Below are 20,768 nucleotides of genomic sequence, written 5' to 3' on the forward strand. Positions count from 1 at the left end.
CTCCCAACGTCTTCGGAGCGACTGGATTGCTGCTCTCGAGAGGACTTATTTATTTATCCGTTGATATATTTCTTTTCTGCATTTTGTAAAAATGAAACATTGCGTACGCGAAAGTTTACAGTAGCTGTTTGTTCAATGGGAAGTTCGCAGAGGTATAAACACTTCTGATAGCTAGGACATCATCGTGCCACAGATAGTATGAGTAGTGTTGTTAATAAGAGTGGAACAAGGTTTACGCCGAGACTGAAAGGGCGCAGGGCTCCAGTTGCCGCCGCGGTTACAAAGGAACCAAGCTCTTCTGTGGTGAACACCCAAGAAACAGTGACTGAACCATTGATCGAGAAGCCGAGTCCATTGATTGAAAAGCCGAGTGTTAATGAGTTAGAGGGAGCAACCCAAGTCCCAGAAGCCAACTTTGAAAGTGATGAAGAAGAGAGAAAAGAAGAAGAAGATATAGACGATAGGCTGGAAGAAAGAACCGTCCCAATCAGGACCACCGCCTCTACGAAAAACGCCAGTGGTATCAAGAAATCGAATGCTCCAGTAAGTTTGAGCGGCCAGCCTATTTTTGACAAAAGTTTTATGCCCTCGCAGACCAGCACGCAGGTTCCACCAGGAATACACGGTATTTCTGTGAACCATCCAACTTTACGTTCAAGTAGATTGAGATCCTTGAGCAAAAACCTCGAAAAACCCCATTTTAAGCCTAGCTTCAATGAAGGGAGGAAGAATAGTGTTTCCAGCCCGACAACAACCAGGCGACGTCTGTCTAGTATTTCGAACAACCTTCCGAGAACACTGAAGAATGGGCAGGTCATTGAGAGTGAAAATTCGGCGCTGAACACCCTCAAGAGAAGGAGACTATCGACTAGAACAAATATCTCAAAGAAGTCTGGATCCACACATAGAATTAGTATCGTCCCGAAGATCCAGGCCCCCGTAAAGAAAGCTGTAAAACTTCCCGACCCCATTGCGCGAAAGAAGGGTGAATCTGACTTGTATGGTAGAACAGATGAAATGTACGAAAAGTACCAAGTAAAAAACTCCAAGGAGATCCCCAAAAATATGAAGGTTGAGGATTCTGCGAAATATCTGATCGACGAGGATTGCTTCACAATGGCAGAATTATGCAAACGCACACTGGCTATAGGTGAGGTTTCGGATAACTTCGAAAGGGCACAGGAGGCGCGTAGAATGAAATTGGAGAAAAGGAAACAACGTAGGGAGTTGAGGATGAAAGCTCGTGATCAGTTCAAATCGCTACAAGATTTGACCAAAGAGGAAGTAGAAAGGGAAAAGGAGGAGAGGAAGCAAAAAAGAGACAAACTTCTTAATTCAGAATTTCCTGAAGATCAATATCGACAATCCACCAATGCACCACAGCTGAAACTGAATAAGCATGGTGATATCGGCCTAGATGAAGAGTCTACGGTAGTGGATAGACATAAGAACGCCACTCTAGACAATTTCCAGAAGCAAAAAGTTGATGAAAATCCATTCGACAATCTGTACAACTACGGGACGTATGGTAGGGCGACTTACACAGAGCCATGGACCCCCGACGAGATGGTCAAGTTTTATAAGGCATTGGCAATGTGGGGGACCGATTTCAACTTGCTAGCGGAACTGTTCCCATACAGAACGAGACGACAAGTAAAATCTAAATTTACGAATGAAGAGACAAAACATCCAGTGATGATTGAGCTGGCGCTGCGGTCTAAATTACCGCCCGATTTTGACTCCTATTGCAAAGAAACTAGAAAGGATTTGGGTACTGTGGAATCTTTCAACGAAAAAGTGGAAGCGCTTCAGAAAGCGCACGCACAAAATTTGAAGGAATTAGAAAAGGCAAAGGAACTAGCGAGTCTGGAGGACTTGAACAATAACAAGGACGGTGATACCAAGAGTCTGATCAACAAGAAGACATCTGGTGGTTTATTTAGCAGGGAATTGAAGTCCTACAGGAAGGGTGAAGTTGTCCTTGGTACCATCGACGATGCGAAACGGAAGAGGGAGTTAGAGGAATCCATAAGTGAGATACCGGCAGCTGAAGACGAAGAAGTAACAAGTCGCATAGAAGATACGGAAGTAGCTCAACAAACGAACGGAAACGAAAAGGAGCATACGGAAACGGAACCTTCTGAGTCGGGTCCCGCCGACCCTAAATTGTCTGAGGGACAAAAAGATACGCCGGCTAACGACGAAACAGAACAATCGGGCGCAGAGTTGGGAAAAGAAGGAACGGAACAGGGAAATAGCGAAAAACCGACGGATGCCGAGTAAATGCGTACTTTGTTACTGACCGGATGAGAATTTCCCAGTATCATTCTAATCAGAAAAAAAAGTCTAGTTATCTGTATGAAAGCCAACACACTTATATAGACAGTTTAGAAAGGACATTCACACTATGGGCAGACTTGAGTACAGATCTCTCGAACTGTTCGGGAAAACCTGTCATTTTAAAAGACGAAACTTTTTATCTGAAATTAATGCAGTAAACTTTTTTTTTAGCAATTATGGGCATCACGGTTAAGACGACTTCGCGACGACCTTAACCCAATGGATAAGCCGTGTCCTGAAATTAGAAGGATAGAACGCGAAAATTACTATTTATATTTGGAGAAGAATGACATATACGCGTGCATAAAAGTAGGTCCACGGTCCTACTGGAAAAGTATACTTTTCAATGGGTTGCTGCTCCTCCTGTTAAACTACGGAGTCCACCATTTGTTGCTCTCACAGAAAATTACCACTGGTACGCGCTGGATTTGGCTGCTTACTCTCATTGGGTCCCTGACGCTGATCCAGAACCCAGCCATTGAAAGCATAACTGTGTTTCAAAACAACGGCGTACAGTTGTCCACCGTGAGAGGGTACATCTTTCTCCCCCATTGGCTGAACGAGAGGTTGTTCTCATCCACAGAATTCATTACGCAAGACAAGATTGTCGACTTGGTGATCAACGAAGGTTTTTATGCTTGGTTTCAAGTGATGTGTTACCTTTGCATTATTATACGTGGGAGTGATAAATTGAAAAGAGTGTTTCTCAAGTATAAAATCTTGCTTGAGGACCAAAAAACGATATATAATGTCTGCAGGGAGTGTCTGTACTCTGCGAAGGATAAAGAAAAGATGTCTTTGTCCTCTAAGGTGCGCGCCTATTTGAATGAATAATAAGTGTAGAAACAACAACAAAAAATAGAAGTTGAAAACGCATTTTCAATAAATATATAAGAAGTATATATATGTTATATATGTTTTAACAAAAGGAAACCTTGACTCCCCAGATTTATAAAATAGATTTGGCTGCATCTCTTGCCTTTATTGCATTTAGGAATTCGCAGTAGGACCAAGTCAAGTGCGACGCCCCCGTCAAGTATCCTGTATATTTGTTGAACTGTTCGCTCATCTCGCCGTCATCGCTCACGTGGCTTTGGATGACGCTGAGGAAGGAGTCCCCAAAGTTAAATATGTTTCCAAGTGTCTTGTTGAATGCTTGCGAGTGGTACGGAATGACCACCTCCTTGTGACTCACACGTATTTCTGTGTCCAACGCCACGAACCTTTGCCAAATCCCTGAGTTGTTCAGTGGGATGACCAAGTCTGATTTTTTGTCATCGTATAAGGTAACGAGCCTGTACATGAGGTTTGCCCCCACTGCAGTACAAAGGAACCAAGGGTTAGCCTCCGAGATCCCGACCCCATCGTACACGTCCTCAGGGTACCTTCCGAGCGCTACCCCTGAAAGATCGTGGAGTCCTGCGTTGATTGGGTAAAGGTCGCGCATTTCCTGGACCAACCGATGGAAGGTCTCGAGCAACTCTCTTGCGTCTATATCAAAGGGCAATCCGTCAGTACTTTCATCTATGGGATGCACTAGCAGGGAAGCGAGAACGACTGCGATGTCCAGCCCTGAAGGTCTGTCTCCCAAGTTAGAGGGGGTCTCTACCACGATCCCCTCGCGTATGGATGCGAACTGTGCGCCGACAAACTGTTGCAGGTTGTTCCTTACCGTCTGCAGTTGCAGTTTGAGCGCATCTGCCGTCTGAAGTTCCGTTTCTTGCAAGAACCGTATTGTCTTGTCGATGGAGTACAACTGCACCATGGAGGTGAAGAAATGTTGACCCCTGACTTCCTCCCACAGGTCGAAATGTTCATCTTGCCAATGGTCAAGAACGAAGTTCAAGTCTGGTAGACAAATAGTATCGAACGCCTGTTGGAGTGCCCCCCCGTACTCTGTATCATTGAGGATCTTTAAAGAGGAGATCAGTCTAAGTGGCGGTCCATCGTTCTGAGGTCTCCCCCAAGGCTCGTTGAAGGGCGAATTATCCACCAAGAATTTGGGTTCCCCCAAGTTAGCGCCATTATCTGCGAAATCCCCAGACAAGTTATCGACTCTTTGCAACAGGTAAACGTTGCGTAAGTACCCTTCCAGCACACCCATCGCGGTGTCACCCAGTTCATCCCTCCAGTCATTGAAAGTGAGCATCGTCATTGCCGAGTCTCTGACCCACTGGTAGTAATAGTCCGGGGCCACCTTCGAGGGGGATGCCACCACGACAGAGACACCTGCCTGCACTATAATGTTTGCCTGGATCCGCTCCTTGGCCCACTGCACCTCCTGCTCGAACCATGCCTCCAGATCAGTCCTATTGACCAACGCAGCGTACTGCTGATCCAGCAACCCGTCGGAGTAATCCAGTGTCACACTTTCATCATGCACAAAACACGCATCTTGGAATAACCCGTACTTCCCACAGGCAGCAGCGGCGACCACCAGGGACCGCCCCCAATCACACACTCCAACGAGCACCAGCACAACCGCAAACACGCCTATCACACTTTGCATTGCCAATTGCACACACACCCACTGGTACCCCACCTCCCAGGAACTGTCTTGCAAGCACCCCCCACGCACAAGTCCACTTTCTGTGTTACTACTACCCCGGGGGTCCCCGAGAGCCCTCCTTTCCGATCCCGGCCCCGGCCTCGGCCTCGAGACGCCAGGGACGCACGGCTCCCAAACGGGTAATAGTGCACCCTCCAAAATGCTTCGAGAAGCCGCGCGGGAAAAACCCCTAAAAACGTCATCGTTGCGTGCCGGTGCTCTCAGACCTGCTACAAGGCCTGTGCGCGTCCGCAGAGAGCGGCACCGAGACGAAACGGTTTCGGTGCGTCCCGGTGGCGTCACGGCTGCGTCGCGGCGCGGTGCGGGCAGAGGGCGTGCAGGGGACACTGACGACACCGCCACTGCTGAATGCTGCTACAACTCGACAAGAGGTGTTTCTCGCTTTCTCTCCCTTTAAAGGTCGGCGTTTCTCCGTTTGTCGTTTCGTCGTTGTGTGTATCTCTCTCTCTCTCTCTCTCTCTTCTACAAGCAAGTGGAACTGCGTCTGGTGGAGAAATGTATGGTCTCTCCAACGACTCCACACACAACACTCGGGAAGATATCCCTTTGATACATCGTCGACACACACAGGTGTCTGTATATCTATCTAAGTACACTTATATATATAAAGGGTCGAGAAGCAGTCCACAGGAGTGGTAGATCCCCCCACCTCTCACAAGATAAGAGACGGCGCAGAGTTTGTTCTGGCAAGCGTGTCTTAGTGAGATGTTCCCGTTTTGCTGTTTGGACAGGAAGGACGTCGTGCTATCGCAGGGTCCCCTGGATGACTACCAGAGACTGTGCTTCGCTACGGGCACCGATGCAGTGGTGGTGCAGAGTTCGAAGGATTACAAATCCAACAGTGCAAACTTGTTCTTCAACCCGGGCTACATGCCGCAGGGGTCGCACACGGCCCAGCAACATAACGTCCTGCACTGTTTCGAGTACCAGCTGCCCACTTTGAAACCAGGCTGTGCGGCGGAGCGGGCCGGTGATGACACACACGGCTTGCAGATCACACCGCAGAATACGTTACTTGCTACAGTGGTCTCGCAGGATGATGAGGCGAACAGGCCTACAGTGCAGGACTCAGCGGTGCCCGAGAGGGAGAGTGGCGAGAAGATCGTGCTCACGGGCGCGGACAACCCGCAACGGAAATCGATCTATAACCTGGACGTCGAGTCTGGGTCCATCTCTCTCTCAAACAACCAGGATCTGGCGGAATTGTCCCCCACGGGCGGGCATGGACAACACCGCAACTCACAGACTATCACGAAGAACCAGCAGTTCAAACTCAACAAGCTTGACTACAGACTCGGCGGCAACGATGCGTTTGTCAACCCAAATAACGTCGTGCTCTGGACGCACGACTCTGGGTTTGTCTTTTTGACTGGGATCTGGAGACTGTACCAGGACGTCATGAGAGGGCTGTCCACCATTGACAGAGTTGCAGGGGATTCAGTAGGGGCAAGGGCAAGGTGCCACAACGAGTTCGACTACGTCATGAATTACGCCTTTTATGAACCCATGGAGCAGTTCTCCCAGAAGAACGCAGTACGCAAGAGGAAGAGTAGCTTGACCGGGGGCGAAACCAGTGCGATCCCGATCGCGAGAAGTAACAGTAACAGCGGCAACGGGGATGATAACACAACGTACACCGATCTGCACTGGAACGGTCTTTCAGGGGAACTGAAAGTATCCCTGATGGAACACTTCAAACGGTATCTGGCGGTAAAATACGGCTTTACAGGCGAACAGATGGCCGATATCAACATTTCTTCAGTGATTCAAAGAATCCGGGGCGGGTACATCAAGATCCAGGGGACGTGGCTGCCCGCTGAAATCGCCAGACAGATCTGCGCTCGGTTTTGCTTCCCGATCCGGTACCTGCTGGTCCCTGTCTTCGGCGCTCAATTCCCACAGGAGTGCGAACACTGGCAAAGAATCATCGAAAGGAATACAGATATCATGATAGAGGTCCAATCAAGACAACTGAACAAAACAGGTGTGGAGGCGGCCCCCCCGACGGCCCCCTCCGCGGTGAAGAGGAAACGCAAATCGCAGACTACAAAACAAACACCACCACGGAAAAGAGGCAGAAGTCTGCCAGATTATGACACAATTGCCAAACACCAGCTGTCGAAAAACATACACCTCCCATTACCAACTGGCGGGTCCGTTGAGGATAACAAGCTGCCGCCCATTGGACTACTGCTTAGCCAGCTGAGCAAAGAAAACCCGTCATTTCAACCAACATCAAGCTATACAACACATACCCACTACCAGCATCTACCAAACACAGCGCCAGTGGTCATGTACCCAACCCAAAGAATTGTAGACCCTAACCCGACGGTCAGAACGCTGTCAAACTTGACAACTTTCTACAATACTCACGGACATCGCTATAGTTATCCAAACGTAAATTCAAACGCTCCCGCATTCAGTGCACAGGGTGCCACACCAAGGATCCAAAATCACCCTCAGTTCCCACAACAACGGGGGAACCACGGCGTCACCTTCAATCAGAATTTTTCCATGATTCAACAAACGCCAAGAGTGTACAAAATGATGTACCCAGAACTCAACGATGGTCCCAGGGAGGAGCAACCCAGATCACCTCGTAGTACAGCAGAGGACGAGACACCAAGGGTCCAATACAACTGAGGGCTTTGAGCACCAACCAATTTATACAAGTTTTCTACGTATTTCCAGTAGTAATAATATTCAGTTTTGTTATTTAAACTCCAACTCAGCGGAGCAAGATCCAAAAAGAAAAGCTGCTTCCAACCAGAGTCGAACTGATGATCTCCACATTACTAGTGTGGCGCCTTACCAACTTGGCCATAGAAGCTTTGTATTTGAGTTTTTGAAAAATTAAGTGATATTTATATTCTATAGGAGCAGTCAAATGACAAACTGCTTTATTATTGTGAAGATGGGTATGCAGCACCGCAAACACCAGATTAACAAAGTATAATAGTACAACCAGTGATGTGAAACCAGAAGAGAAACGGTCACGTCAGAAAAGAAGCAGTTTCCATGCACAGAAACAATTGAGTGTACTTTTCTCGCAATATGTCACCAGTCTTAGATGTCATTGAATCTGATATTTGATAGCTCTTGATAACCGTATGTCTCACTCTGAAGTGTTAAAGAAAAGCATTGTCCCCGCGGAGATGTTTCCTTCAAACATAGTTTTTGAATACCTACTCCAAACATACCTCCGCTTCAACTCCAACATAACTCCTACTTTAATGGTTTCTGTCAACAAATACAAAATTATCTCCCATATACTTCACCTGGGCATTGCATTCTAGTCTTTATTGATAAATTGCTATGTTCAACCTTTGGTTCTGCCCCCTACCTCTTTTTTGGCTACAAACTGAGCTTTCTATAAACCACAAAATGGATACGTCAAAATAACCTTCTAAAGATCTGTAGTAAACGCATAGCCGGCAGGGAACGGACCCTTTCAACCATCTCTTCCCAGAAGCTCAGCCTTGTCGCTGTTTAAGATCTAGGAATTCTGCAAAAAAATGAAAGAGAGATGAATAGTAAATATTGGTAGCAGAAAACAACAAAACCATATAGCAGGGAACGGATTCCCATCACTGCAATGGAATTTCTGGACTTCCAAACGTTTTCCACAGCAGACAATGATACCATTGAGGACAACATTCTGCCGGAACCTGTCCAGCGGCTAGCCTTATCTGTTGCCAGCACCAAACACCGTGATGTCAATGCAGAAGATATACCTTTACCGTCCATATTAAAATCGAAGGCCAAAAACAACTCTTCAGCGCCAAACGAACATGCTGGTGGATTGCATCAGAAGATGGAAGAGTATGTGAACTTATCTATCAAAGAGTTGGGGAAAACTGAGGGCGAACATGCTCCCAGTTCAATCTCACCGTTTGGATCCTCAACGTCCTCCTCCATGGACATAAACAAAATAGTCAACGAAGCTAATGGAATGGGACCTACCGACCTAATCCTCTCTAAGAAATTATCTAACGTACTAAACAACTTCAATCTGAACAACTACCAATCTGCCCTCAAGCTTAGAAACGCTCTGAAACTTTTAGAAAATCTTCAAAACACAGGACTCTCCTTGGACAGAGAGAGTCTAATTACACCTGACTACGTTGGGACTTTATCAAGGAAAAATCTGAGGAATGACCTGGAGACTGAGCTGCTAAAGGAACATATAATTGTACTAGAGGAATTCAGGCCAATTGTAAGAAGAATTAAAAGACTGTCTACATCCATTGAAAATATCAGAGACGTCAGTGAATCCATTCTACCAAACCCTAGTATAAATGAGAATGACACAGAGACCACCTTTCTTAAAGATATTGACAAGATACGTGCGCAAATGGACCAGTTGAAACTTAAAAAGGAACTCCTACTCGCGATCAAGGACAAATTTACTATTGACCAAGTTGAAGACGATATCATTCAAAACAGCCCCGTTGACGAGCGATTCTTTGAAGTCGTGGAGAAGGTCGAACTAATAAAGGATAATGCGTCTTGTCTGTTCAGTTTGCCGGACTCATCTGCCGGTACGGCGTTGCTGACAAGACTAAACGATACAACCCAAACCATCAACAGAAAAATTTACAATCATCTCTTGGATTTTCTCTACTCTTACGACAACGGTCAAAACAGTGAACAATTGCCCCTCTTTCAGAAGAGTCTGGCATACCTCTCAAACGATCTTACCTATTTCAACGAGTTTTTGAAACGGGTTACTAAGGAAAGGTCGAAACTTATTTTGGATGAGTTTTTATCGCAATTTGATTTAAATGTGAAAGATAAAAGACCAATAGTGTTGAATGCACACGACCCGATCCGTTATGTTGGCGACGTTTTGGCTAGCGTGCATGCCCTAATTGCCAACGAGGCGGACTTTGTAAGGACACTATTTGATTTCACCAACTCTGAAAATGGTATGGCGGATCTGAATAACGAATTCTTACAAGGGTTAGATGTTAAGCTATTGAATGAGATAGTTAAATCGTTAGCAAACTCATGTCGAATCCGCATAGAACAAGTGGTTCGATTTGAGGAGAGCTGTATCATTAATTTTGAAATTATCCAACTACTGAAACTATACAAATTAATGTTTGTGAAGAAACAAATCAAAGCCACGAATCCCTTGGTTGTCAACTTGGGCACTTTACATACCGTTGCTCATGAAAAGATAGTTGAATACTTTGTGAAATTACTGAAGGGGAGTGCTGAAACAGCAGAGAGTAGCGACCAATCTGATCTATTGCCACCGACCTGGTTATCAGACTATGTTAGCCAAGTTGTAGAGTTTCTCGAAGTTTACGAAAAAAGTTTATCCAATGTGGACGACGACAACGACGACGAAGAGATAGAAAAAGAAAAGACCACATTAGAGGAAATTGTAGCCAAGATAGTGGAGTACCCTTTCGAGGATTTTTTGGCCAAACAGTTACAGTCCGCGTTCCCCTCAGCGAAAAAGCATGAAGAAACTCAATTAGCATTTTTGACTATGCAGTTGAACTGCTTCGATTTGATTAAAACAAGATTACAGATATTCTCGACGTCTATATTTTCCAAGACTGAAAAATGCCAGCGAGTACTTCAAAACATTAACAACAAACTAACAATATCTATAGAACAGATGAGGGAGCTACAGACTAAGTTCTTGTTTGAGAAAACGGGTCTTGGAATGTACAACAACTTACTAAACATGATTTTCCCGATCGACCAGGTGAAGGACGAGCTTGACTACAATATGTACTTCTCGTTGAACGACAATGGGCTAATGGCACTTCCTACCATCAGATCCAATGTACACGACAAACTGAACGAGTATCTACCTCAGGCTCTCACCGACGTTCAAGAGAATCTACTTTTCAAGTTGGCTTCTCCAACCATAGCCAGTGAGATCTCTGAGTACTGTTTCAGCAAGCTTTCACATTTCTACTGTATCTTCAGAAGAGTCTTAAACCATATAAACCCAGATAACGAAGACGAGGTGGGTACAATCTTGAATTTCTCGGAGGATGAGTTCAACATGCTAGTTGGTATCGAAGATTGAAATCGATCTTTAACGACGAGGAGAAGTGTTATTCCCCGATAAATAAGTACTCTATAAAAATAAGTAATAGATATTTGGACCAACGGCGCAGTTAGTCTTCCACGTGGCTTGGCAACATACCGCGACCGTATCCGTTAGTTTCGTAGTAGTCCATCGGGTAATAATCTTCTGTAAACATGATGTCTTTCCCCATCAAGACGTTTGCCTCGTACGGAGTCAGCAACGGCTTTTCAAAGGCATACCCCCAATCTATTGACAACCTGGGGCAAGCCACTTGAACGAACGCGTCTATGTGATCGAACATTGCGAGCTTTTGTGGGAAGATTTCGCTCAGGATAATCTTGATGACTGTTTTCCCTGCAGCGACCAGGTTTCTCTCCATCCGGTCCACCGTATAAACGTTCCCCTGTCTTCCTAGCGCCCCCAAGATCAAACCGAAGGTCTGTCCACGCCTGGCCGTTTCAATAGCCTCGGATCGTATATCGACCAACTGACCTTGGTCGTACCCCTCCCGTGTGAACTTCCTATTGTACGGGTCGTACTTGAAGGCTGGAATCTTTGGATTGTGGATCATTGCAGACTCTAAGTGGAATCTACCGTCACCGATGAATACCATTGCGTCTATTTGGTTCGGGTCCAACCTTTCCGAGGTACACCCCAAAACTTCACCTCGAGACAGCGGTTTAATCTGCGGTGGTATGATGTACAACATGTGGTTATCGTCCTTCAACAGGGCGTCCTTGATACTGTGCACTGCAGGGTTGAACTGGATGGTGCCAAAAGTTGCGATCCTGGACCCCTGCGGGAAGTTCTTTTGCAACGTCTTGACGATGTGATCCTCGTTGATGTTGATAGTCACAAACACGTACAGCACTTTAATCGTGGTGACGTCTATAGGTACCAGACACGAGTGCGCGTAGTGCACAATGAAGTCACAATCCAGCGCTCGTGCGGTAAAATCGTCGATGCAGCATGCACCGTAGGACACATCTCCCATGACAACGGTCTCAGCGCCACAAAACTGTTCCAAAATATCACTGATCACAAGTGAGTATATCAGAAGCCCCTCGGGCATCTGTAGCGCGACTCTCTTAGCGTTGTGCTTCCTGATATTCCAGATGGTCTTATGGATCTCGAAGTTGTAATTTGCGGGCAACAACTTCACCGCCTCGTTCAGTTCCTCGTCATTCAGAATATCATCCGGAATGTGGACAATCGACCTTCTGGAGGCCGCCGTGGTAGACCTGGGTGCATGCACCATCTCGCTCCCGGACATCTTCTGCGTCGTGATGCCACTCCCATTGAGTTTCTGAGCCCCAATAAACCTCCTCCTGGGCGTTTTCTTCGCTTGTTCCGTCGACGACATACTTGCTGATACAGCTGCAACCTATCAGTAAGATTTACCTACAGTGTAACGATCCCTGGGAGCGTGATCAGTGAGAGTCTCTCCGTCCAGTAAGTGATGCCCTACAAGACACCCCATCGCAAAAAATTTGACTAATTATTTACAGCTTTGGAACTGACGTCTTGAAGATCCCAGAGGTTGATGTTGATGTTGCTGTTGCTTTTACCAGTGATTCAACCAGCATCCACTGTTGCTATCGTCGTTGCTGTTGTTTATCCAGTTGTTGCTGTCCAAATTGTGCAGTCTGCGGAGGGCGCACGAGCTGTTATTTGAAGGGGAGAGAGACCGCGTGAGAGAGACTACAGCGTTAGTAGGATGCTCGAGATGAAAAGTGTTGCTTTATTGTCGCTGCGGAGAGGGAGTCGCAGGTACTGGAGGTCTTTATACCTTCGACGATTGAATACTGGGGCAGAGCCCCCTCGCGGTGTGTCTGATCGGGACCGGATATTACGGACCATCCCACCGGTTCGACCGTCGACGCGGCAGCCGCTGCAAGCAGAGGATCCCCCAATGGACTTTACGCTGCTTGAAAAAGGGCTACAGAGGAGTAATGCTGCTGCGACTGCGAACTCCGCAGAGTACAACTACGGGTTCCAAGGGTCGTTGCTGCCTAATTTCGGGGACAACCAGCATATCAGTATAGACAAGGAACTGGACGCGGAACTCTGTGCGCTATTGACACATTTCCGGGCCCCGATTGATTTTGCGTTTGGGTACGGTTCTGGTGTGTTTCAACAGAGCGGGTACAATTCGGGCGGGAGTGCGCCGCAGACGGACCTGATCCTTGCTGTTTCTGATTCCACAGCGTTCCACACTTTGAACATGCGGCAGAACCCGAGCCACTACTCCGGTCTGAGGTGGTTCGGGCCACAGGTAGTCTCGCGATTCCAGCACATTGGTGCAGGGGTATACTTCAATCCGTTTGTTGAACTGCAGGGTCGGCAGGTGAAGTACGGCATTGTATGCATGGAGGATTTGCTCCGGGATTTGGCGACATGGGATAAGTTCTACCTTGCTGGGAGGCTTCAGAAACCCGTAAAGATTCTGCGGGCGGACCCGCGAGTAACGTACTGGAACCAGAAGAACTTACATGCTGCCGCTACGCTGGGGAGAGCGCTCGCGGAGCAGCGGCATGGCGGACAGTTTAACGAGTTCGAGTTATACAGGGAGATAGCCGGATTGAGTTACTTGGGGGACATCCGGTACACTTTGGGAGGGGAGAACCCGCACAAAGTGGACAACATTGTTTCGCGGAATTTCGACCAGTTCCAGCTGTACTACGGCCCCATTGTGCGGGACATCAAGGCGGGCACGGCACAGCAGTACTTGCCGCCAGGTTACTCGCTGACGAATGCCACACGGCTGCTGGAGAGGAAGATCCGTAAAGTGAGCGTCTTGCAGACTTTGAAGGGGATTCTGACCGCCGGTGCAGTCAAATCTGTCAAGTATGCCTGGAGCAAGAAGGTGAAGGCGTGGGGAAGACGACGTTGATATGTACTGGATCAGTACTGGGGGAATATTATGTGTTGATAAATATGCATGTATGTGTGAGAGAGGGGGGGGGGTATGTAAATATGTATAAGAGTTCATGTGTATGTGTCTGGGGGGTTTCAATAGTTGTTGAGTAGTCTGTTAACGGAGTTTGGCCGCGTGCGGTACTGTGCTGCCAATGCGACGCCGGGGGACCCGTTGCCGCCTCTGCTACTGGACTCGCTGCATGTATCGTCGCTGCATTCCTGGAGGGCGGACGATTGCGCGAGGACTGGAGCCGGCGTGGCGCGTTTCTCTGCCTGTTCGATGACGCTGAGGTCAATGACACCGAAGGAGGGTGCAACAAGAGCGGATTTCGTTCTCCTGTGTGTCTTCTTTGCGACGATCCCGTGTCTGACCGCTGCTGCCGACTGCTGCTGCTGCTGTGGGGGGACCGCGGTTCTCCCCGCTGCAATGGAGTCCAACGGCGGGAACCGCAGCGGTGAGTGTGGACTGGGATCCTGTGCGGAGAGGTTCGGATTTGTGAACTTGTTCATGGGTGGAAGTGAGATGTTTCTCGTGTGTTTGTCCCGAAGAGGTGACCGTTCTGCCGGTTCCTCCTCCTTAATGACGATGGAGTCCGAGAGCGATGCGACGGCCTGTGCGCCAATCCGGGCGGGCGAGTTCGTCCTACGGTGGTACGGCGCCGCACCTGGGGTTGTACCGGTGGCAGCAGGCGTTGGCGGGAACTTGTACTGCTGTTGTGAGGCTGCTGGTGTAGGTGCGGGCGAGCGAGATGGTGCAGGTGCCGGTACCGGCGCCGCTTGTGTGGACGAAGGTTTCTCCCCCAGGGAAAGCAACTGTGCGAGTTGTTCGGGTGGGACGCCACTTGCCGTTGCGGTCTTGAGCAGTTCTATGTTTTTGTTCGCCGTCTCGAGCGTGTAGTATCGCTGTTTCGTGCGTTCCTGTTCTATCTTGAGGTCTATTGCCTTGGACAGCACCTCCGGCGGGACCTCCTGGGTCCCATCGTTGGGTGATTTGCCCACGCCGAATATAAGTTCCAGCAGCGACATGCGATGGTTGCCCTCGCTTTCAACGGACCCTCTCTTCCTCCCTGTGAGTGTCTCCCGCGTGTATAATAATATCGTTAAATGTGGGAAGATTCAAAGAACCGGCGATGGGGCAGACACTCGGAGTTGCGTAGTGGTAGATTAGACCGTTGTAAGACGATGTAGTATATATATATGTGTGTATATAAGGCAAGCTGTGTTGTGCCTAAACCTGTTCTTCAAAGACTGTTTCGATTGGCTTCTCCATGAGGGACGCGTGTGCGAAGATGGTTACTGAAGAGGCACCGACGAGCCACAGCATTGCAGAGATTGGGGACGCGAAGAACCCTAGTGGCACAGCGACACACAGCAGCGCGGTGTACAGCTGCGTTGGCTGGAACACACCAAACGGCGTAGTCAGTTCCTGGCCTTGCAACTTCCCGATCCCCCACACACCCACGAACACGAACACGATGACGGAGAGGAGAAGCAAGTTGGTGAAGAGGGTGTAGAGGGAGAGCATGGCGACGACAAGGGCGTAGTTGCTCGAGTAGTAGCCCAAGTTGTAGCTGACACGCTGCTGGATCTCTGACATGTTAGCTGGCTTGGACACGGCGCGCAAGTTGAAGAACTCTTGGGGCGGCCTCAGCGAGGCCAGTTTGCTTCTGGCAGCCTGCAGTTGGGACTTGACTCCCTCCAGGGAGAGATTCTCGGTGAAGCTAGCAGCTTGCTGAAAGGAAAAGAGGGCAGGGGACGAGAGAGTGGTCAACTCCCCACAAACACAAATCGCGTTCCACTGTTAGTACTCAATGCACAAAGCAAAATACAAAATAAAAAGATACCGAGCCCAGGTGGGATTCCTCTGGCCAGCCCAGCCCACCTCAGGGGGGCAACAATCGCTAAGGAAGTAACATACCGAAAGAGCAGTAAACTGGTTCATGTCGATCTGGGGTTTAGTAGCTCGCACTGTGCCTAACTGCAAAGACCAGCCACCAACCGCCCACTGGACACACTGCGATGAATCGAAGACTTGGGTCTCTTTCTGTGCTGTTCAAATCGAAAAAGAGCAAAAACACGAAAAGTGAACTGTTTTGGCGTCACGTGAATGCGCTGGGCGGGGCTGCGCTGGGCGCTCGCGGCCCACTTGTCTGGTCAAACGCCGTTCCCTTTCAACCATGTCACGTACTTTCCCACCCTCTGTTCAAAGTTCTCTTCGTCTTTCCATCACTGTACTTGCTCGCTATCGGGCTCCCGCCCGTACTCAGCTTCAGAGGGAGTGTACCACCCACTGGGCCAGCTGCGATTTTGGTCACTTGGCACGAGTCTGGATGTGGGCGCTCGTGGCTAGTGATGTGATGTTGTGGGAGGTGGGCGGCTAGCGGTTGTTGATGCTACATACTGCTGGTGGTTGCTGTTGCTACTTACTTACTTGCTAGTCCCGGGCCCATGTTCAGTTCCCCACGCCCAGGTCCTGGGCCACCAGGGAGCGGCATATTGGGTGGTACGTGCCCGCGTACTTCTGGAAAGTCTGCAACGCAAGCGGTTCGTTCACAGCCTGCAGCAGGCGGTACCCGGGCCGCACGAACTTCATACGCCCCACGGTGCCCAGCCAGTCGGCAAGAGCGGAGTCGTACCCTGCCAGTCTCGCAGTACAAGCGAACTTGAATTTTTTGGCAATGACCTCGGCGTTTTGAGACTGTGTCGTCTTCGCAGCGTACATTTCCAGAAGGGTCTGTGCGGCACGTTGGGGCTGCGCGGAGGACCACTCGGTCTGGCGTGATGAGGACAGCGTCTCCAAGAATAGCACCACTTGGTTTGCGTTGAACTGTGAGACGTCATCGGGACGGAACTCCCCCACCGTTGCCCCGTCTGCCCGCTTCGCATACGCAATCCACCTGTCGGCAAGTGCATACACTTGTGTCGCCAGTGAGGTGTCGAATTCAGGTTTGGGCGGCAGCCCAGGTGCAAACAGCCACGTTGCCCAGTCGACTCCCCCCTGAAGTAGACGCCACTGGTCCACACTCCGGTTACGGTAAAACGAGAACAGCGTGTCCAGGAACTGGAAAGTGTCCAGTGACCGGTGTGCAAACAAGCCAAAATAGTGTTTGATAAAGGGGTCGAATTCAGAGGGGCCACCGAGCAACTGCTCCAAGTGGAAAAGCAAATTGAACCCCTTCTCGTACGGTACCGTCGAAAAGGCGTCATCGGGATCCGTCTCGGAATCGAGCCGCTGTACGAGCGTCGAAAACCGTGTAGGGTCCCGCATCGCGGCAATTGAGTTCTCCAAATCAGACCACCCGATCAACGCAGAGAAGTGGCGTGCTGGCTCACCTTGAAGCCGCGCAAGGATCCGCCTCTCCAGGTACACGGTCCACCCTTCATTTAACCAGAAATGGTTCCAAGAGCAGTTCGTGACAAGGTTCCCCGACCACGAGTGTGCCAACTCGTGCGCAATCACGTCGATGTTCGACTTGTCGTGCGCAATCAGCGTCGGCGTCGCAAACGTCATGTTGGGACTCTCCATGCCCCCATACGGGTACGACGCCACGTTCACCAGAATGTCGTAGGTGCCCCATCCGTACCGCTGGCCCACAATCGCCTCACCGGCAGTAATGAACTGCTCGACGTCCCCCTCAAATTCCCACTGCGCATCCCTCAACATCTCTGGTGTCGCGTAGACGTGAGACCGCGGGCCAATCCTCGCCCGAGACAAGTCCCCAGAGGCAATACCGATCAGATACGCAGGGATGGGCACCTTCTGTTCAAAAGTGTACACTCCGGGACGTGTCTCAGCACCGTTCTTGCTCGTCCCTGAAAAGACCACAGGCAAAGGTGAAGTTATCTCTGCCTCAAAGGTAGATTTCACAGAGGGTGTATCGAAGCAGGGGAACAACGATCTCGCATGGATGGCCTCTAGTTGTGTGAACACGTATGGGTGACCCCCGCCAGCTTGCTCCTTGTCCAGCCATTGCAGTGCAGTACACTGCTCCGTCGTCTCGAAGTCTATCTCTAGGGAGAACCCGGTAACACTGGGCGCAGATGCAGGTGTCACAACAAGGCGAGACCCTAGTGGGCCGCTCCTCGGTTCTACGGTGAACTGCTTCACCGGAGTCCCATCCACCTTCACGGCCAAAATGTCCAAGTAGGACGTGTCCAGGTGGATATCCTCCGCTGCCCCTTGGTGAGCAGCGTCTCGGTTCGCGTACTTCAATTGATGCACCACTGTGCCCCGGATCCGTCTCCTGTCGAAATCAAGACGCATAGTCAGCGCAGTGTGCGCCTGCAATTGGAAGGCCGTGTAGTTGGACAGCGTCGAGCAGTCCCGTTCGGGCGACTGCGCGGGACGCCTCTCCTCAATGCTAGGTGGTAGTAGCGTAGGCTCAGCACCCATCCCTATCTGATGCAATTGACCTGTCGTGCTTGTGCTTGTGCTTGTGCCCCCTCTGGGGCCTCTGGTTGCAACTTCTGTTTGAACTTGTTGTTCAATTCGTGCAAATGCACTTCCGCGCAACACGCCGTCACAGGAACCATCGCAGTGCCGCGAGAGCAGTGGTCCATGTACCACCGAGTCCCATACCTGTGCCTCGCGGTGTGATGACCGCAGCGAGCATCTGCCACTTGTAGAACGCGGAAATGGTGCGCCGCAGCTCTTGCAGCGCGACTGCGAGTACTTGCAGCACGAAGTAGAGCACAACTCCCACTGCCACAGCGAGTACCGCGTAGACCACTGGCTGCTTGCACAGCAACGTGGCTAGTTGTGCACCCGTAGTGGTGGGAGTTGCACTTGCAATGGGACTCGCGACCGGTGATTCACGGCGTCCACGCCTCCTTTTGAACCGCGCAGCAAACCGTTGGAACCGCCGTCGCGTCTTCTCCTCATCAAACCGCCACATCTCACTGAGTGCGCGATCATAGACATGCAACTTAAGCGACAGAATACACTGTCACAGGGACACCATCGTCGTCTCTTCAAAGTGAAGGTAAAACTCCAATTAAACGTTAAATTTGGAAGCGATGCCTCTCTGTCGCAGCTGTTGTTGTTGCAGCAAACTTGCATAGAGCGACAGCAGACGGTTACAGGAGAGCTGGACACCTGTAGACGTACAAGAGGGCTGTGTTAATTGAGCGAGGGATGTCGAAGCATAGTACAATGACCTCTGGTGCCTCAGAGATGAAGGCGAACTTGAAGCAGCACGCGAGTTTGTTATCACCACAGCAGCAACGGATGCATACAGCCAGTCTCGCGGGCAGTGGCGAGACTGCGCATCAGGCGTACTCCACGAGGGACACAGTGTCGCTGCCGCAGCATAGGCCGGAACACCCGGCGCAGGACCCACGGTCCCCACTCGTTATACTGGTGCCGACGACTGCACAGCCCACGGAGGTGCTCGCTGCACGGTTTGCCGCCTGGCGGAGTGTGATCAAGTCCCTGCTCGGGTATCTCAGCGAGACAGCGTCGATCCAGGAGGAGATTGTGAGACAGCAACTGCGGTTGCAGCATGCGGTGCAGTTCCCCTTCTTTGCAGTGGAGAACCAGTCCCAGCCCAGCTCCTCGGAGGATAAGGCGACTCAGAGGTTTTTCCTTCCGTTAGGTTGTGGATCCGTGCAGAACGTCCCCTCTGTGCTTAACGCGTACCATGGGGCGCTTGCTGCCGTGTCATCGAAGGGCGCGAAGGAGCTAAACAATGAGGTGATCCCGCGGCTTGAGGAGCTCCGTAGGGACCTGCTCGTCAAGATCAAAGAGATCAAGCAATTGCAGTCCGACTTTAAGAACTCGTGTACCAAGGAACTCTCGATCACGAAACAGGAGCTGAAACAGTACTGGAACGCGCTCAAGGAGTGCAAGTTCACGACACCGGCGAAGGACCCGTACTTGCTCAAGATCACGCTCGACAAGCAGATCAAGAGACAGATTACAGAGGAGAACTATCTTCATGAGGCATTCGACAACCTGCAGACGTCCGGGTGCGAGCTTGAGAAGGTGGTCGTCATGGAGATACAGAACGCGACGACTATGTACGCGCGCATACTCGGCCAAGAGGCACAGCTCGTCTTCGATATCCTCGTTTCGAAACTCGATGCAGGGTTCCTGAGACACGACCCGCAGTTTGAGTGGGACAGTTTCATCGCAAGAGATAACAACTTCATACCGCCGAACCTGCCGATGCGTCGGTTCAAAGAGATCGTGTACAAGCACCAAGCGGATCCGGTGACGTACGAGATCAGGTCCGGGTTTCTCGAGAGGCGGTCCAAGTTTCTGAAATCGTATTCCCGAGGGTTCTATGTGCTCTCCGCGAACTACCTACACGAATTCAAGTCTGCAGACAGGAAGAGGGACCTTGTACCCGTGATGTCGCTGGCATTGGAGGACTGCTCCGTCGCCGAACACTCGAAGCAGAATGCTACGGAACACAAATTCATCCTGCATGCGAAGCAGAACGGACTGATCCATAGGGGCCACAACTGGGTTTTCAAAGTGGAGTCGCACGCGACAATGATGGCGTGGTTCCACGACCTGAAGAAGTTCACCACATTTGACTCCATAGAGGACAAGACCAAATACATAGTCAAGAGGTTTGCCCAGCAACAGCAGGAAAAATCCTCTGCGACGATGCCGCAGGACAACAGTAGGAAGAGCATGGAGGCCGATACAGACGCAGATGAGCGTCGCCTCTCGACGTCCACGACAAACACGGGGACGCCGCCCAAACTGGACACTACAACACAGACAGAAACCACTGCATCTATCCCTGACACTGGGGACCATGTCCCATCGTTCTACATAGAAACGGCGTCGCCCGAGAAGAGCAAAGCCGCCTGAACAACCCATGTGCATGCATTGGCGGGGAGGGACCAGATAGATTTTAGTTAGTGCTGGAATAC

At 50.0% G+C, this 20,768-nt stretch overlaps 11 protein-coding genes and 1 non-coding gene across 12 annotated transcripts; 6 read left to right on the forward strand and 6 right to left on the reverse strand.

The window, feature by feature from the left end:
* Positions 1-198: 198 nt before the first annotated feature.
* Positions 199-2,283, forward strand: BDP1 (transcription factor TFIIIB subunit BDP1; the record flags this gene model as incomplete). Its single annotated transcript, XM_022609472.1, has 1 exon — positions 199-2,283. One exon carries the CDS (start codon positions 199-201, stop codon positions 2,281-2,283), a length of 2,085 nt encoding a protein of 694 aa, XP_022465865.1.
* A 276-nt stretch (positions 2,284-2,559) lies between these two features.
* GPI15 (phosphatidylinositol N-acetylglucosaminyltransferase GPI15) lies at positions 2,560-3,174 on the forward strand (the record flags this gene model as incomplete). Its single annotated transcript, XM_022609473.1, has 1 exon — positions 2,560-3,174. One exon carries the CDS (start codon positions 2,560-2,562, stop codon positions 3,172-3,174), a length of 615 nt encoding a protein of 204 aa, XP_022465866.1.
* Positions 3,175-3,289: 115 nt separating this feature from the next.
* SGA1 (glucan 1,4-alpha-glucosidase) lies at positions 3,290-4,849 on the reverse strand (the record flags this gene model as incomplete). Its single annotated transcript, XM_022609475.1, has 1 exon — positions 3,290-4,849. One exon carries the CDS (start codon positions 4,847-4,849, stop codon positions 3,290-3,292), a length of 1,560 nt encoding a protein of 519 aa, XP_022465867.1.
* A 765-nt stretch (positions 4,850-5,614) lies between these two features.
* On the forward strand, positions 5,615-7,552 carry KNAG0H02090 (uncharacterized protein; the record flags this gene model as incomplete). The annotated part of the gene is made up of 1 exon (XM_022609476.1): positions 5,615-7,552. The coding sequence occupies one exon, from the start codon at positions 5,615-5,617 to the stop codon at positions 7,550-7,552; it is 1,938 nt and encodes a 645-aa protein (XP_022465868.1).
* Positions 7,553-7,666: 114 nt separating this feature from the next.
* Positions 7,667-7,739, reverse strand: KNAG0Htrna4T. Its single transcript has one exon. It is a non-coding gene; the product is annotated as a tRNA-Thr (tRNA).
* A 765-nt stretch (positions 7,740-8,504) lies between these two features.
* Positions 8,505-10,961, forward strand: COG6 (Golgi transport complex subunit COG6; the record flags this gene model as incomplete). Its single annotated transcript, XM_022609477.1, has 1 exon — positions 8,505-10,961. The coding sequence occupies one exon, from the start codon at positions 8,505-8,507 to the stop codon at positions 10,959-10,961; it is 2,457 nt and encodes an 818-aa protein (XP_022465869.1).
* Positions 10,962-11,052: 91 nt separating this feature from the next.
* DPH1 (2-(3-amino-3-carboxypropyl)histidine synthase) lies at positions 11,053-12,327 on the reverse strand (the record flags this gene model as incomplete). The annotated part of the gene is made up of 1 exon (XM_022609478.1): positions 11,053-12,327. One exon carries the CDS (start codon positions 12,325-12,327, stop codon positions 11,053-11,055), a length of 1,275 nt encoding a protein of 424 aa, XP_022465870.1.
* Positions 12,328-12,681: 354 nt separating this feature from the next.
* Positions 12,682-13,857, forward strand: TAM41 (putative phosphatidate cytidylyltransferase; the record flags this gene model as incomplete). Its single annotated transcript, XM_022609479.1, has 1 exon — positions 12,682-13,857. One exon carries the CDS (start codon positions 12,682-12,684, stop codon positions 13,855-13,857), a length of 1,176 nt encoding a protein of 391 aa, XP_022465871.1.
* A 119-nt stretch (positions 13,858-13,976) lies between these two features.
* On the reverse strand, positions 13,977-14,909 carry BOP3 (Bop3p; the record flags this gene model as incomplete). Its single annotated transcript, XM_022609480.1, has 1 exon — positions 13,977-14,909. The coding sequence occupies one exon, from the start codon at positions 14,907-14,909 to the stop codon at positions 13,977-13,979; it is 933 nt and encodes a 310-aa protein (XP_022465872.1).
* Positions 14,910-15,111: 202 nt separating this feature from the next.
* On the reverse strand, positions 15,112-15,825 carry YIP3 (Yip3p; the record flags this gene model as incomplete). Its single annotated transcript, XM_022609481.1, has 2 exons — positions 15,112-15,615; positions 15,802-15,825. 2 exons carry the CDS (start codon positions 15,823-15,825, stop codon positions 15,112-15,114), a joined length of 528 nt encoding a protein of 175 aa, XP_022465873.1.
* A 510-nt stretch (positions 15,826-16,335) lies between these two features.
* On the reverse strand, positions 16,336-18,276 carry LAP2 (bifunctional aminopeptidase/epoxide hydrolase; the record flags this gene model as incomplete). The annotated part of the gene is made up of 1 exon (XM_022609482.1): positions 16,336-18,276. One exon carries the CDS (start codon positions 18,274-18,276, stop codon positions 16,336-16,338), a length of 1,941 nt encoding a protein of 646 aa, XP_022465874.1.
* Positions 18,277-19,017: 741 nt separating this feature from the next.
* Positions 19,018-20,706, forward strand: SLM2 (phosphatidylinositol 4,5-bisphosphate-binding protein; the record flags this gene model as incomplete). The annotated part of the gene is made up of 1 exon (XM_022609483.1): positions 19,018-20,706. One exon carries the CDS (start codon positions 19,018-19,020, stop codon positions 20,704-20,706), a length of 1,689 nt encoding a protein of 562 aa, XP_022465875.1.
* Positions 20,707-20,768: the final 62 nt, after the last annotated feature.

Source organism: Huiozyma naganishii, chromosome 8, assembly GCF_000348985.1.
Source record: "Huiozyma naganishii CBS 8797 chromosome 8, complete genome".
Lineage (NCBI taxonomy): Eukaryota > Fungi > Ascomycota > Saccharomycetes > Saccharomycetales > Saccharomycetaceae > Huiozyma > Huiozyma naganishii.